The 12,972-nt window shown below is 40.1% G+C and overlaps 2 protein-coding genes across 7 annotated transcripts in view; one reads left to right on the top strand and one right to left on the bottom strand.

Moving 5' to 3' along the window:
* The window catches only part of EXOC6 (exocyst complex component 6), a 324,809-nt gene that overhangs the window by 103,205 nt on the left and 208,632 nt on the right, over positions 1 to 12,972 (top strand). The window contains exon 1 of one of the 6 annotated variants that reach the window (XM_081823814.1): positions 9,315 to 9,905. The exons of 2 other annotated variants lie outside the window; for them this stretch is intronic. The gene's annotated coding sequence lies outside the window, so the exon portion shown is untranslated. Of the gene's footprint in view, positions 1 to 9,314; positions 9,906 to 12,972 lie in introns of those variants that run through there. 3 more of the 6 variants (XM_081823820.1, XM_081823818.1, XM_081823822.1) reach the window with 3 other exon arrangements.
* LOC145722169 (NADH dehydrogenase [ubiquinone] 1 subunit C1, mitochondrial-like) lies at positions 12,105 to 12,344 on the bottom strand. Its single transcript, XM_081823826.1, has one exon. The coding sequence runs from the start codon at positions 12,335 to 12,337 to the stop codon at positions 12,107 to 12,109; it is 231 nt and encodes a 76-aa protein (XP_081679952.1). The 5' UTR covers positions 12,338 to 12,344; the 3' UTR covers positions 12,105 to 12,106.

Raw genomic sequence — 12,972 nt, 5'->3', positions numbered from 1 at the left:
ACTAAAAAGAACCATTAAGGCTTTTTCTTAAACTCACAGAAGCAGGACATTCTGATTTCAGTTCCATTCTCTGATGGCAAATCTTTACCTTATAATCTAAGTTCAACCTTTTATGGGATCTGGGATTTGTGAAGGGTGACAAGTATTGTTAAGTATGGTAGAACTTGACTAAAACGTGAAAGAGGGGTAGTGTTTGATGCTTATTTAAAAGATTTTTTTGATGCTTATTTTAAACTTTTTAAGTGGCGCTTTTTTTGTTTTTTAATTTCAAGAAAGCAAAACACATTACTTGCTGGTTTTGCTTGTTATAATCAAGTAAACTCACATTTACTCAGAATGCCTCTATAGTTGGTGCTATATTTATTGCTGGGAAATTTTTTTCTTTTTTAAGCTGAAAGGAAAAAAAAAGGCTATTAATTGAGCATTTCCTCTCTTCCAGGCCTGTTTTAGTCAATGAAGATAAAGGTTTAAAATCCTAAAATCCTGACAAGAGACTTGTGTAAGGGAAGTTGAAAATGCCTGACTATGGAGTCACTAATTTAGACACTGAAAGAAACTTTGGGTTTTCAGTGTCAGAGAGAGAAAGAGAAAGAATTTCAGCATGACTTGTGTCAATGCCCTTTTGATTTCTGTGATATTTTGCGATGTTAGTCAATAATATGGAGATGCTTGGGAGAGCATTTGTTTGATACTGGCTGGGAGAAGTGGGCCCTAACACTCCACTCCGAAAGCATGGTTTTCCTGAGATGTTTGATTTGGGCTTTTTTCCCCTCTTCTCTCATGTCCAAGGTGTTAGTTTCTTCATTGTTCCTGTCTAAAGAGCTTGGCCAGGGAGGTTCTGGTTTATTGCTCCATTCCACACCCGAGGCAAGAGTGGGGCTCAAAAAAGCGCAAGCTTGCTCTTGTGGAACAGCTTAAAACAGATGTGACCTTGCTTTGAAATCTGATGAACACAATAGACAGCCTGAGATCTGATATTCAGTTCTCTTCAGGCTACAGAAGTGAGAGATTCTTTGGTTGACCTGGCATTCTGCCATGTCCGAGAGCCCACTGGAATCTCTACTTTGCCATTTGCAGGAAATGGCAGGAAGTGTGTGAAAATCTGGAATCCAGCAACAGGATTTAATCATGCCACATTATGAGGTCACTCTCTCTTGTCAGTGATTGAGAAGGAAGAAGACTGATTTTTTTTTAAATATTATATTAAATTTTTACATTTTAATTTCAGTGTAGTTAACATACAGCGTTATATTAGTTTCTGGCATCAATATAGTGATTCAACACTTCCATACATTACTCAGTACTCATCATGATAAGTGCCCTCTTAATCCCCATCACCTATTTCATCCATCCCCCCACCTACCTCCTCTCTGGTAACCATCAGTTTGTTCTCTATAGTTAAGAGTCTATTTCTTGGTTTCTCTCTCTTTTTCCTTTGTTCATTTGTTTTTTAAAATTCCACATATGAGTGAAATCCTAGGGTATTTATCTTTCTCTGACTGACTTATTTCACTTAAGGAAGGCTGATTTATTTATTTTGGGATGAGTTTATGTGGGAGCCCACACTGGCAAGCCCTTTAGGTCTAGCATCTTTGGGCATCATTAAGGCTTAGATTTGTTTGTGGGTGCTCAAACACTCTGTGAATTCCAACAATCCTTCAACTCTGTTGGAACCTAAGATCCATTGATCCAACTGTATTTTCACTGGCCCTCACTCTTTTCATGTCCTCACTTTTCTCCTTACTCAGCTTAAATCTGTGGTCAAATTTTTCATCACTCCCTTGAACATACTCGTCCCTCTGTTACTTGGTTAAACTTACTTAGCTAAACCACAACGTTTATTAAATTCAACTTTTCCCTACTCCATTCCACACAGTTGAATGAAGCTAGAGAAAAACACACCATCAAGCTGACTGGTCTCATTTTAAATTATGCTGATCACTCATCTCTAGTGGACTCTTATAGCTGCCCAGCAATCATACTGTATTTCCCTAGGCCTTTCATTCGTTTGCTCCGCTGGAAGGGGATGATTTTACACCCTTTCTTCTCTTCTCAAAACTTAGACCACACATTCCCCATGATGATCTTGCTTCCTATATACTGTGAAAATAGAAGCCATGAGAAGGAAACTTCCATAGCCCCAAAACCACAACTACTCACTTACCAGCATCTGGGCTCATAGACTGTCTTCCCTCTTGCTCTTCTGAGTGAACTGTCCGTACTCTTTACAAAGGCTAACAACCTCATGTATCCACTAGACTCCATTCCTTGCCTACTCAGTCAAAGACACTGCTATGGGCACTTCTCCCCGCTGTCCTGCATCAATTTTCCCCTCTCTTTCCCAGTACCGTGTAAGTATTCTCTCATCATAAAAACAAACTCTCTCAATCCTCCTTCCCCTTCCAGTTTATCCCTCCCCATTTCTCTCCTCTTTACAGCAAAATTCTTCAAAAAAGTTGTGTCTAGGGTGCCTGGGTGGCTCAGTTAAGCGTCTGCCTTCGGCTCAGGTCATGATCCCGGGTCCTGGGATCGAGTCCCACATCGGGCTCCCTGCTCCTCGGGAAGCCTGCTTCTCCCTCTCCCACTCCCCATGCTTGTGTTCCCTCTCTTGCTGTGTCTCTCTGTGTCAAATAAATAAATAAAATCTTTAAAAAAAAAAAAAGTTGTATCCACTTGCTGTCTCCAATTCTTCTCTCATCTCTTCCCCTTTGAGCCCCACCCCCACTGAAACCACCCTTACAAGGCAAGTGCGGCAAATGCAGTGGTCGATTTTCAGTCTTCATCGTACTTGACCTATGAGGAGCATTTGAAGTAGTACTCCCTTTTCATGTAGATACCTCCCTCACATGGTTTCCACTATGCTCCCTATTCTCTACCCACCTCATTACTTCTCATTCTTCTTGTCTAGTTCTTTCAGTTCCTGTGATCTCTGTGTTGGAGTGCCCAGGTCTCAGTCCTAAGATCTCTTCTGTTTTCCATCTCTACTTACTACCTAGATGATCTCACCCAATTTCAGGGCTTTAAATATGTCTCTCTATCTGTATATATATTAATTACTTTTAGATTTATACTTCAGTCTGTACCACCTCCCTGTGTTCCACACCATATGTCCAACTTCTTCCTTAACATCTCCACTTGGATGTCTAATCAATATCCAAGCATCTGATCTCCTTCCACCACCATCCAGAGCCTGCTTCTCCTATGGTGTTTCCCTTCTCAGTCAGTGGCAACTCCATTCTTCCAGTGGCTTAAACAAAAAAATCTTGGCTCACCTTTGACTTTTGTTGCTCTGATACCTTGCATTCTAATCCATTAACAAATCCTGTTAACTCTACCTTCAAAGTATATTCAGAAATTGACTGCCTCTCACTCTCTCCGTTACTACCACCCTGGTTCAAACCACCTTCTAGCTGGTTTTGCCGCTTCTGCTCCATCTGCTAAGTAGTAGTGCTGAGATTCAAACTCAGTTTTTCTTCCATTTTTAAGACTTTGATCTTTTGTCCGGGCTCTTCTGTCCCTCTGCTTTTTCACCTTTGGTGGCTGCAACTGTAGGTACCTCCCCTATATTCATTTCCCTTTTCTTTCCATTTTTCCTTAGTAATAGAATCCTAACTACATTCAAAATGGCACTGTGACCAATTATCTTTTGGTCTGTCTTTCCCAGCCTCATGTGTGGATAGATGGGGGTATGTGACTAACTCTTGATTAATAAGATAAAAGCAGAAATCGCTGGGTGGGATTTCCAGGAAAACTCCTAAGTAAGGGGGACACACAGCTGGTTCCCTCCTTTTTGACCTTACCCCACCCTCCTTCCTGCTGCCTGAATTGAGGACTTGGTGGCTGGAGCTTCAGCCGTGTTTTGCATTCTGAGATGAGCTTGAGTGTAGAAGCCACATGCTAAAGACAGAAAGCAGAAATACAGAAGCAGGGGCGCTTGGGTGGCTCAGTCGTTAAGCGTCTGCCTTCGGCTCAGGTCATGATCCCAGGGTCCTGGGATTGAGCCCCACATCGGGCTCCCTGCTCTGCGGGAAGCCTGCTTCTCCCTCTCCCACTCCCCCTGCTTGTGTTCCTGCTCTCGCTATGTCTCTCTCTGTCAAATAAATAAATAAAATCTTAAAAAAGAAAAGAAATACAGAAGCAGTCTGAGTGTCTGGTGACGTGGAGTTGCCCTGTACTGTCCTAGTCCATATTTGGACTCTTTTACATGAGAGAACAAAGGCCGGTCTAGTTTTTGTGACCTGAAGCTTAACGTAATTTCTACCAATTACTTTGTCAGTTATTTCCTCTGCTCTTTTATAAAACCTGGCACAGTGCTAAGCACAAAACTGGTCCTCAGTAAATGACAGTGATTAGTTGCTTATGATAAAGCAAATCTGCCCAGTTTTATTTGACACATTCATTTCTGCCACTGTCGGTAATGATGTGGCCAAAGTTTTACAATTGAGTTTATACACCTAACACTTGCTAAAGGAACTTTTTTGTGTTGAGCTATATATGATTGGTCAAATAAGTGGGTAACATGATAAACTTACGCCAAACAGTATAGAACTTAATAATATAATTTGTATCAAAGATAAGGTATGTCTTATAAAGTAATTGAGACAGAGTCCATAGGTTTTCCTTAAAATAAACTCCATTACTTTAAGACTCTAAATAAAAATTAAATACTATTACCACTGTTGTTAATTTTCACAGTGGTAACATCATTACAAAACAAATTTCTGTATAACACAAACTTTGGACCTTTATGAAAATTTTAACATTACAAAATCTATATGAAAAAGAATAATAAGATTGTCTCTTATGGATTGCCTAGCTGGCTCAGTCTGTAGAGCATGAGACTCTTGATCTTGCTGTCATGAATTCAAGCCCCACGTATGGTGTAGCTTACTTAAAATAAAAAAAAGAATGTCTGTTGTGTTAGTTTTACTGATGTGATGCTGATGATTTACAAATGCTTAGTAAAGCAAAGAAAGACACATTTGAATCTTACTTATAAGTGTGGAAAGTTGACTGGGAGGTGGTTTGTTCTAGTTGAGTCCTTCTTGTGATTCAGACCATGGGAACTGGACATCATTCATCTCTAAGATGAATTCTGATGGGTGGGAAGAGCATGTTCCTTCAAGTGCTTCAAGTTCCTTCAAGTGGGCAAGTCATTTAACCTCTGAATCTAAGTTTTTTTTTTTAAGCTGTAGAATGGAAATAATACCAAAAATAGCTATTCCATAGGGCTATTGAGATGATAAAATGAGGGAATACATGTGAAAGGGCCCCATTCATAGTAGTCACTCAATAAATATTTGTTCATTCATCTTGATAACATTTTATAAATGTTTAAGAAGTTTTGAAATGCTCTCATATACTGTACAAGTTATTGTCAAAATACCAAGCACCGATTAACACTTCCTCTAAGAACTTTTGGATGGTTGTATTTTAATTATTTTAGGATGTGACCAACTCTTGTGGAGTTGAGTTAGTCGGCTTCATTATTCCCCTGCAACATTTCCTTTGTACTCATTGATTTCCATGGCTACATGATGATTACTTCCTGAGAAACAAAGGAACACATGTGTTTAGAAGTAAAAAGGAAGCATACAGATCACCTATTCAACCATAACCCTGTAAAACCTGGTATAAATGGAAACTTTTCTTTTTTATCATATGGCGTTTGAAGTGAAGGAATTCGTATTAGTCATTAGCTCAGTTTTTACTCTACAATAGGTGTCCCTGTAAGGAGCCAGATTGTGTCAGGCTTTAGAAGCCAAATATACTCCAAAACATTTTGTGAGGCAGACTATTTTCAATATCAAAATTTCTGAGTGGTGACTAACCCAGAAAAGTGATACTAGGTAATGGGAAATTTGAAGACAAATGATGCGTGGAAGAAGAAATAACTTACCACTCTAAAACACATGGATTCGTTTTTATTATGTTAATTAGTTGATCATTCTAGCAAACATATATTGATGACTTCTACATATGAGGTCCTGTAGTAAGTGCTCTGAGAACTACAAAGGTGAATAAGGCCCAGAGATGGTCTTCAAAGAACTTATAGTTTAGTACTGGAAATAAAATATATACATCCTCTGTCCAAATTGTGTCCTATGTGAACATGAGTCTGAGAACCTAGGGTGGCTTTGAAGAGGGGATGTTTTGAGTCTTAGAGAATACATAGACATTTGTGCACAAAACAGACAGATGCAAAGGCATTCCAGATAAAGGGAATGGTAGCTACAAAGACCCAGAGGTGACCAGGTTCAGACTTAATGGATCAGAGATAGGCAGAGATTGATTTGGGAATATCTGTTTTGGGGATAACATCATTTTTAATAGGTAGGTATTTGGTATATGGAGACTGGCTTAATGTGGAAGGAGAGTATTATAGACTGTGTCCCCCTCAAATTCCTATGTTTGAAATGTAATCCCCAATGTGATGATATTTGGAGGGAAGGCCTTTGGGAGGTGATGAGGTCATGAGGGTAGAACCTCCATGACTAGGATTAGTGCCCTTATAAAAGAGATTCCAGAGAGCTTCTTTGCCCCTTCCACCATGTGAGGACATTGTGAGATGGCCATAATGGACTAGGAAGCTGGCTCTCACCAGTCACTGAATTTACTGGCTCCTTCATCTTGGACTTCCAGTTTTCCAGGACTGTGAGAAATAATTGTTTATTGTTTAAGTCACCCAGTCTATGGTATTCTGTTAGAGCAACCCAAATGGACTAAGAGAGAGTTACTGAGTTCAGTTTTGGACATGTGGAATGTCAAGTGCGAGGTGACAGGCTATTCTGGTAGAGATGTTATGTAGGTGGTTAGAAATCAAGTCTGGAGCTTAGGAGAGAAGTGCAATTGTAGGTCTACATTTGGGACTCCTCAACACCCAAGTGGAAGATGAACTTACAGGAGTCTAGAGTAAAAAGAAAAGACAGTTGGGGACAGATTCCTGGAAACAACTAGATTTAAGGGACAGACTGACAAAAATAAACTTGGGAAGGAGGCTGAGGAGAAGCCAAAGAGATATGAAGGAAAACCATAAGAAAATTGCAGTGTTTTATCAGATTCTTTTTTTTTTTGAGGTTCTTTTCCGGGATTTGGGGTTCTTTTTCTAATGTTGATTCTTCTCTTCACTCCCAAAAATAAACTCCAGGAGCCAGGAATAGACCAAATAGATGGTTATTCCTGGGGTTACACACAGAAGGGAAGGTTCGAGGATTCAGGTAAAAAGCATGGTCCTGGGTTCTGAAGCTCCAATGAACGAGGGAGGCTGTATCACATAGTGGTTATGAGCTCTACAGTTAGATCTGTGTTCAAGTGTCACCCCTGAGGTGGATTCTCCCAGCAAGTGTGTGTGTGTGTGTGTGTGTGTGTGTCATCCTGGGTGTGGACTGCAGTTGTCTCACTCCCAGACGCCTCTGCCCCGCCCCCCCCCAATCCAGTTGGAATAAAGGAGAAATTTATCTACTGACATGTAAGCTTCTCAAGGGTTTGGTACATAGTAGGTTCTTAAATATATAGTTTTCTTTTAAGAGGTGAATAATAAATTAACAAACATAAAGATCAGTACACAGGAAATAACTTTATAATAAACATATGAGCATTGTAGTCTCCTAACATTTTTATGGTCATCGACATTTTCAAAACTCTGATCATTGAGCATCAGAGGAACATCTACATGTGTCCACTGGAAAAGAAATAGAAGAACAGCTCTACTCACCATAACAAAATTATAAGGAAGTTGATTTAAAAAAAAACAAAAAATCATCCTCAGTGGTTCATAACATCATTCCTTATTAAGCAATGGCATAACACTAATGCTTCTAAAGTGCTTTTTACTTTCCTGGCATTGTTCTGAATACCTTATTTGCATTAATTAATTTAATTTCCCCAACACATCTATGAGATAGGAGCTTGTCTATTGTGTAGATAAGGAAACTCCAGGTACAGAAAAGAGCCGAGGGTCACATAGCTAATAAGTAGCAGAGGTAGGATTTGAACCCAGGCAGTCCAACTTCAGAGTCTGTGCATGTAACTGCTACACTACACAGAAGCCTACCTTGATTCTCTTACTTGCCTGCATAGCCAGACCCACCGTGTTTATCACCTAGTACAGGAGGAAAGCTACGCTGTACACGTGAAGTGAGGTTTTCTCATTGGGGCTTGGGTGGTGGTGGCAGGTGGGGCGGGGGCATGTTGTGGAAAACGTATTTGTGTTAAATCAGGACCACAAATATGATAATTGTTTATCCTAACAGAAATCATAATCACACAATGATCTTATTTCACCGTTTACTCCCCCTAATCCCATGGGCAGGTGACTTAAGCTCCTTGTCACAAACCCTCATTCATAAGCTAAGAGAGAAAGAGAGGCTCAGTGCTTGTGGATGGGCCAAAAAGTGGGTATACTTGGGAGTCTCCCCGGAACACGGTGACCCCTATCTGTTCTCTACGGTCCTGCTGGGGACCTTGTTTTCTCAGGGGACCTTGGGTGAATGGCCTCATCTTTTAGTTGGTGTCCAGGAGCCCACACTCTTTGTCCCTTAACTGAGGGGTAACTGGGCAAAATCTCAGGAGTCAGGCAGAAGAGGCAGCACCAAACCAAGTGGAAACATTACTGCTGCTTGAAGGGAATTGGAATCCAAACTGACAGTTCGGGATCGCTCTAAGCAATATAGCCAATATATGCTATAGCACATATGTTTACACAAAAAGATTCAAACAAAATATTTCCTGGTAATTATGCTCAGTGAATGAGGATGTTTTACGACTCTTACTTAAATATATTCAATATTGTAGAAGAAAAGAACCCAAAACACATAAAAATAAATCACATTAGGCTTTGTCTTTTGATTAATGTTTTTTTTCTTCACCGAACAGGAAAATACTCATTAACAAAAGTTTTGAGAACAATAAAGTAACTGGAGGTTATTAATATGAAAATATTGTCGATTGTTCCTCCCGTAAAAATCTCGCTGGACAGCCCACTTCCTGAAAAATGACTCAGCAAAAGCTCCCAACCAGGGTTGTTCGTGTTTAATACAATTGTTCAGGCCGGCACTTATTTCTTATCTATAAAGTCCCCTTGTGATTGATGATTCATGTTTCTTTTCAATTATGGGCTTTGAATGCAAACTATTTCTTAATGTAAACAAATGGCTTCAGTATTTAAAGCAAAACATTTCCGTTTGTTTAGTACTATTTCCTATCTTATGCCCGAAACCATATTTTTGAGGGAATTGTTTGGTTTCAGAAGAGGGAAAAGAGAATGATTGTTTAGAAGAATGTGTGCAAAGGACGGGTGTATTTGCCATGGGCGCCTGGCCAGAGGTCCCAGTGTGGGCTCAGAGCGGGTACACGGTAGCCTAGCCTCTTGTAGCATGGCCCAAAGAAGTTAGTGTCCTGAATTCTCACTTTAAAGATCCTGGTTTTCCTGTGGGAGAAAAGTGTATCTTTGACAGCTTGGTAACAAGCCTTGGAGCAGTTCTTTAAATTCTCAGTTCTGCTGAAGGGCTCTGAAGTAGAGGAATGGAGGATAAAGGACACATCGAGCGGTTGCCAGAAATGCTAGAAAAAAGAGAGCAAGATGTTCAGTGATTTCTAATGACGTTTTACAATTACCAATATAAGAAGTAAAATTAAAACCTAGAAGAGCAAGAGCCAGTTTCAACAGACTTTGTGCCAAAAGTTGACCACTAGAGAGCGCCATAATCTAGCTGTACGACCATAGGGCTGAGACTGTTACAGGAGTCTTTGTTGGCCAGGATTCAAACGTTTAAGATTTACATTTGGGAAACGGGCTCACTTCGGCAGCACACATACTAAAATTGGAACGATACATTTGGGAACCGATCAACAAGGGCACCCTAAGAATTTTCAATCAGAAGACCCCAACGTAAGATCAAGAAGAGGTAAGAGGTTCAAAATATTTACTTGGTGAAGCTACTTATTCTATGGCAATTATGTTTATTGAGAACTCGAGAAACAGACATTGGAGGTGTTAGAGATTTTACCTTTGCCTTCTCTTAATGAAACCCCAGATTTGCATGAAGATAAAGAAAAGGAATGATCTCAGTTAATTGAAACTGTAAGTCCACAATTTTCTTGTCAAATTGGGAAGATATCAGTTTAATTAAGCAGTGGACACTACCCATATTTGTTTTGGAAAGACAGTATTGTTTCCCTCATTCTTGCTTAAGTCTTCCACACCCTCAGCAGTACATGCCGGCTGCGTGCCCAGCATCACTCCAGACGCTTTGAATATAAAGAAGCAAAGCAAAGCCCCATTCCCTACTGTCGTGAAGCTCCTAGTCCAGTACGGTAGATAAATATATAACAAAAACAACAGGGATCAGAGCTTTGATAAAGACCACATGCTCAAAAGAGTTATGGGGGATCGTAGCAAATCATCGTATACAACGAGGTGGCATTGAACAAAGCCCCGAAAGGGTAAATCATAGTAACAGCTGACACTGGGATAGTGTCACGTGCCACGCTCTCCAGCGTGCTCTACCTAATAAATGCTTAAAGGTCATGTAACCGGGGCGCCTGGGTGGCTCAGTCGTTAAGCGTCTGCCTTCAGCTCAGGTCATGATCCCAGAGTCCTGGGATCGAGCCCTGCATCGGGCTCCCTGTTCTGCGGGGAGCCTGCTTTCTCTTCTGGCTTTTGCTCCTCCTGCTTGTGCTCTCTCTCTCTGTCAAATAAATAAATAAATAAATAAATAAATAAATAAATAAAATCTTAAAAAAAAGGTCATGTAACCTTCACAACAACCGTATGAGGCAGGGGCTGCTAGTATCATCTCTGTGTTACAGACAAGAAAACAGGTTTGGGGATGGTATTCTAGACAAAAGCAGCATGTATAAAGGTTCAGAGACGCCTAAAACTATGGCATATTCCAGGGAATAGAAGCTCAGATAACAGTAATGATACTGTAACATTCAGGGAAACACCATGTCCTCTAAGATCTTATAAACAGAAAAATGTGATGAGTTAAAGCAGAAACTTAGAACAGATTTTTAAAAACAATTTCCTTAATTACATAACAATTTTATTCCTCAAAGAACAGTAGGAATATAGTTTATTGAGAGCACAGATCCATTGAAAGACCAAAATGCCTTTTGTAATGAAATATTACATCCTGAATTTTGAAGATGATAGAAGAAAATATGGAATGGCTCTGTGAACCACTATTTTGGATACCGTACATACTTCTTAAAAAACTTTCTTATAACAAACCATGTTGCTGTGAGTATCCTGAAAATAGTAATTCTATAGTTTTATTTTTATTTTTTTATGGCATGAGGCAATTTTATTTTCAAAATTATCTATTTAAATATATGAAAAAATATCTGGGAGGATATACATAAAATTGGTAACAGTGGTTATTTTTGGATGGGAGGATCTTGATTTCCCTATTTATTTTCTCTTTTTTTTTCCAGTGAGCATGTATTTCTTTTCTTTTTTTTTTTTTAAGGTTTTATTTATTTACTTGACACAGAGAGAGAGAACACAAGCAAGGGGAGATGCAGGCAGAGGGGGAGGGAGAAGCAGACTCCCCGCTGAGCTGAGCAGGGAGACCGACATGGGGCTCGATCCCAGGACCCTGAGATCATGACCTGAGCTGAACTCAAGAATCAGATGCTCAACCAACTGAGCCACCCAGGCGCCCCTGTTTTTTTTTTTTTCAAAAAGTTTTTATTAAAAAATAGATAAAATAATTTTTTTAAATTTGAAGAATACAGAAATATTTTTATTTTTTCATTTAATGATGCAAAACACAAATGCTGATTTGACATACATTCACATATAACTTTTTTTCTCACGTTTACAACTCAACAGATTGGTGAATCCAAAGGAACTAGTATAATCACTATATGGAGCATACCATATTAGTATTTCAATAGTTTATTCCAGGGGCGCCTGGGTGGCTCAGTTGGTTAAGCGACTGCCTTCGGCTCAGGTCATGATCCTGGAGTCCCGGGATCGAGTCCCACATCGGGCTCCCTGCTCAGCAGGGAGTCTGCTTCTCCCTCTGACCCTCATGATCTCTCTATCTCATTCTCTCTCTCAAATAAATAAATAAAATCTTTAAAAAAAAAAATCAATAGTTTATTCCAACCCATTTCTTCTTTTATACTCTAAAACATCTTCATTATGTTGTTTGATGAGATAGATCCACAAGAAGACGGAGGTGCCCAAGGTCAGTCCAACTTTCAGCCAGTCAGGTCTGTCATGTGGCGGCTCCCGAATGTAGAACTTTGATCGCGCTGAAGAGCCGCTTGGGAGCCTGGCAGGAGCCAACAGCTTGGAGAACAGGCGCAACAATGCGGGCAGCTCCATCTTGCCAGGCAGCTATAAAATAATTTTTTATTCAAAAATAAAATAAAATTAAAAAGACCACTTTAAAAATTTTGTATTAAAAAAGTTTTATTTGAATAATAGACTTTTTGATTTTTTTTTTTAAAGATTTTATTTATTTATTTGACAGAGAGATAGTACAAGTAGGCAGAGAGGCAGGCAGAGGGAGAGGAGAAGCAGACTTCCCGCTGAGCAGGGAGCCCGAGGTGGGGCTTGATCCCAGGACCCTGGGATCATGACCTGAGCCGAAGGCAGCCGCTTAACCGACTGAGCCACCCAGGCGCCCCGACTTTTTGATTTTTTAAAAGGCTGGTTTCTAGTTCTAGAGGGACTAGGGTTCCTAGCAGACTAATAAGACAGAGACTCAGTTTCAGAGGAAGAAAAAAAGCCCAGTCAGGGGCCTCAATAATAGGACCCTTATTGGGGCGCCTGGGTGGCTCAGTCGTTAAACATCCGCCTTCGGCTCAGGTCATGATCCCAGGGTTCTGGGATCGAGCCCCGCGTCGGGCTCCCTGCTCAGCGGGAAGTCTGCTTCTCCCTCTCCCACTCCCCCTGCTTGTGTTCCCTCTCTCTCTGTGTCTCTGTCAAATAAATAAAAATCTTTAAAAAAAAAAAAA

Source organism: Leptonychotes weddellii, chromosome 6, assembly GCF_054177405.1.
Source record: "Leptonychotes weddellii isolate Sample4059 chromosome 6, ASM5417740v2, whole genome shotgun sequence".
Taxonomy (NCBI): domain Eukaryota; kingdom Metazoa; phylum Chordata; class Mammalia; order Carnivora; family Phocidae; genus Leptonychotes; species Leptonychotes weddellii.
Note: the sequence above shows the minus strand (reverse complement) of the source record. Positions and strands in the feature narration are given on the sequence as shown.

What these genes read in the sequence shown, in the direction of transcription:
- LOC145722169 (XM_081823826.1), bottom strand. Translation starts at nt 12,337, where the DNA reads ATGGAGCTGCCCGCATTGTTGCGCCTGTTCTCCAAGCTGTTGGCTCCT.